General features: G+C 36.8%; 1 protein-coding gene across 1 annotated transcript; it reads left to right on the top strand.

Annotated features, from left to right (window-relative positions):
- The first annotated feature begins 434 nt into the window (after positions 1 to 434).
- Positions 435 to 1,417, top strand: LOC100154947 (olfactory receptor 5M8-like). The gene is given in 2 exon segments (XM_021082132.1): positions 435 to 483; positions 486 to 1,417. Coding segments are annotated over 2 exon segments (981 nt in total).
- Positions 1,418 to 4,132: the final 2,715 nt, after the last annotated feature.

Raw genomic sequence — 4,132 nt, 5'->3', positions numbered from 1 at the left:
AACTAGAGGTAAATATTATATTTTGAAGTTTATATTATGTTATATTTTGAAGATTGTATTTTGGGGCAGGTTTTCCTGTAAGGCATGTTTGTCAAATAAAAAGACAAGGACAGAGAAAGAGAAAGAGGGAGTGGAGAAGGAAAATAAAAGTATGGAAACATAATCAAAAAGGAACAGAAAGAAAGGGAAATTGAACAAGGAAAATAGAGGGTCATGTCACGAAAGGCAGAAGAGATGCTTTGAATACCCCTAGTTTCCAATGCCTAGCTGAGATTGTGTTTACCAAGACTGAATACCAAAACAGAGTGGAGAAAATAAGCCTGAGATGGAAAATAGTTGGTGAAAATATCATTACTATAATAGTGCTTTTCTTTCATTTTCTGTTACTGTAAGCCAATATAAATGAGGAGATCTCTTCTCTCATGGAAGACGTTATGAGAAGAAACTTCACCTCGGTGGCTGAATTCATTCTCCTGGGACTGACCTGGAATTGCAGGTCCTCTTCTTTGTGCTGTTTCTGGGCATTTACATGGTCACAGTGGCAGGGAATCTTGGCATGATTGTCCTCATCCGGGTCAATGTCCGCCTCCACACACCCATGTACTTTTTCCTCAGCCACTTATCCTTTGTGGACCTGTGCTTCTCTTCCAACGTGACCCCCAAGATGCTGGGGATCTTCTTAGCAGAGAGGAAAACCATTTCCTATCCTGCTTGTCTGGTGCAGTGCTACTTTTTTATTGCCTTGGTCCACGTGGAGATCTACATCCTGGCTGTGATGGCCTTTGATCGGTACATGGCCATCTGCAACCCTCTGCTTTATGGCAGCAGGATGTCCAAGGGTGTGTGCACGTCCCTCGTCATGGTGCCTTATGTGTATGGAGCACTGACTGGCCTGATGGAGACCATGTGGACCTATAGCCTAGTCTTCTGTGGCCCCAATGAAATTAACCACTTCTATTGTGCTGACCCACCGCTGATTAAGCTGGCTTGTTCAGACACCTACAACAAAGAGTTGTCAATGTTTGTGGTGGCTGGTTTTAATTTCACCTATTCTCTCCTTATCATCCTCATTTCCTACATCTACATATTTCCTGCTATCCTGAGGGTCCGTTCCACAGAAGGAAGGCGCAAAGCTCTCTCTACCTGTGGCTCTCATCTGACATCTGTCATTGTATTTTATGCAACTCTTTTCCTCATGTATCTTAGACCCCCTTCAAAGGACTTTGTGGAACAGGGGAAAATGGTTGCTGTATTTTATTCTACAGTAATTCCCATGTGGAACCCCATGATTTATAGCCTTAGAAACAAAGATGTGAAGGAAGCATTAACCAAAGAGCTGTTAAGGAAAAAAAAAATTTTCTTAAAATATATCACTGTTATTTTGGTCCCTAATTGTTTTCTAGATTTTTTCCCATAAATTTCTCGATAGAATTGATCACAAAATGAGAAATGTGGAACTCCAATGGGGGCACTACATTTCTTGAACCTTTAATGATTTTCTAAAAAAATACAAACAAAAATAAAAATTCGCTTACAAAATTTCATGTTTGCATTTGTCATTTATCTTGCTAACTAGTTATTTTAATTTATTTGCCTTTTGTGGACATGATACCATTGCATTTCTTCCCCCTTTGTTTTAGGTGGAAGTATGTAGTTACTTGTGGAAAATGAGTTAAATTCAAATTCCTGTGTCCCTTCTCAGTCGAACATTTCATTGCAGATGAAAGAATTTACAACAGATAACTTTATTTACTTATTTTTCCTTCCATGGTGACCAGAAAGATTTGAGATTTAAGCATGGGTTCTTGAGTGAATATATGGAACAGAGCCCCCAGCCATCTCACAATAGAAATGTAGAATAGATGACAAATGCCCTTTGTTTTATAAACTACTACAATATGTTTAGATGCTTAACTCCAGGGTCGGATGTAGCCTCTTCTTACTGAAACAATATTAAGTTCACAACATTCAATCATGCAGATGCATATAATATAGAAATTAAATACCACGGACTTCAAAGGAATCACATTTGATGTTTTATGTTCTACTAGTCTTTTATTTCTACGTTTTTACACATATGCATGAGTTTAGCTGAAATTTCTTATTCTAATTACTACTTATAATTACTAAGATATAAATATTGTTTTAAAAGTCAAATAATAGCATAAGATATATAATTTTTTTTTTTTTTTAGGGCCATACTTGTGGCACATGGAAGTTCCCAGGCCAGGGGTCGAATTGGAGCTGTAGCTGCCAGCCTACACCACAGCCACCAAAATTCCAGATCTGAGCTCTGCGTCTATGACCTACACCACAGCTCACAGCAACACCAGATCCTTAACCCAGTGAATGAGGCCTGGGGTCAAGCCTGTATCCTCAGGGATACTAATGGGATTCGTTTTTGCTGAGCCACAAGGAACACTTTATATAAACTCTTGTATCATTCTTTCCCACCTCAATTTCCCCATAGATAACACTTTTTTGTTATTTTCTTTGGTAATTAATTCCTTTTGAATTATACACTTATATGTCTATTTATTGATTTTTCAGTCATGGACATGATTGATTGACATCAGTTTATTATTGATAAGGTATTAGCATTCTTTACCAATCCCTGCATCCCTATCCCAGAATTATCTCTTCTCATTTTCACAATATGATCACATTTGTTCTTTAATCAATATTTATTGTTAAAATTATAATGAGTATGAAATCAGTAGTACCTGAAAAACACTATGAAATCTCTGTGAGTGTTAGTAACACTATGAGTAATCCTGGGAATGCAGTTCTCTTCTTGTACCATTATCTGATTTTTGTATAGTTAATAGTTGTCTTATTTTTTGCCTTTTTTTTGGTACCTACTTTTCCCCAAGTTTCTGCAGAACTCTAAAGCACCTCTGCAGAGGTAAACCTGATACATGATCTAAAATTGACACATTTCATTCCTGGAGACCCTCTATCCTCCTGTTGGATTCTCCAAGGGTTGTTGTCTGGGTCTCTTGCAGAAGCTGCTATCTTGAGGTAGTGATTGCTACTATTTGTTTAAAATATTTCATTCATTCAACCTAAGTTGATTACAGGGCAATATATACAAACTGGAGATTTAGCAATAAACAAGACAGAAAAACCCTTCATTATATTCTAGAGTGGAATGGAGAGTTAGATAGCAAGACATCAAAATGAGCAGATAATAAAATATTTCAGATACTGGTAGGTGCAATGGACCAAGGCAGAATAAAAGATGATGACTTGGCAGAGTCAGATGCCTGGGTTGTGGATGCCATTGATAGGAAAGGACTGCTAGAGGAGGAGACTTTTGAAGCCTAAATGATCAGAAGAAGGCAAACATAAGCAAATCACTTGGAATTGTAACCAAGAGAATCAATAGTAAGAACAAAGTTTCAGGGATGGGTCAACAAAAAGAAAGGCCATGTGGCTGGAGCTTAACAAATGGGAGAAACAATCAGAGGAACTGATGCCAGAAAATGGACTCCTTATTTATTGGATGGTCAGCAGATTCTCATAATTGACAGGGAAAGCATGATGACTGATGCCCATCTCATGGAATTATTGGGAATATCAAATACTATTTGTAGGGAATATTTTCCTCAATTACATTTTGAAGAAAGAATGTTTTGAGTTCAAATTTGGACTCACTTTTAGAGAAGTTATCCAACCATGGGAAGCATGATAGAAACAATTAATTAAATAAGTTGTTAAGTTGTTAAGTCATTCTTATATTTACATATACTTGTTGATTATTGTCTCCACCAGGTGCTGCCATTGTTGTTGCTAGTTATCAGTCTCTTCTACCTGTCATATTCCATGTGTTTTTCTTCTGAAAACAAACCATTTATACCTAGTACAATTTATTTGAAAACATAAGCAACTCATCAAAGAACAAACACCTTGATAGAAAGGATATATTTTTCATCCGTGTATTTTCAAGATTAAAAAGCATGGAAGTTTGCATTGAGTATAGTTTTTGTGTGAGTTTGTTAAGTACAATATAGGAAATATTAGAGACGTTGAAATGATGACACCTTGAATTTACTTGAATTTAGTTTCATAAGAAGTCGTGTCCTCAGAGTATTTTATATTTGGCTTTGAATATTGCCCAAAGTATTGCCCA

Source organism: Sus scrofa, unplaced genomic scaffold (assembly GCF_000003025.6).
Source record: "Sus scrofa isolate TJ Tabasco breed Duroc unplaced genomic scaffold, Sscrofa11.1 Contig53, whole genome shotgun sequence".
NCBI classification, from domain to species: Eukaryota; Metazoa; Chordata; class Mammalia; order Artiodactyla; family Suidae; genus Sus; species Sus scrofa.
Note: the sequence above shows the minus strand (reverse complement) of the source record. Positions and strands in the feature narration are given on the sequence as shown.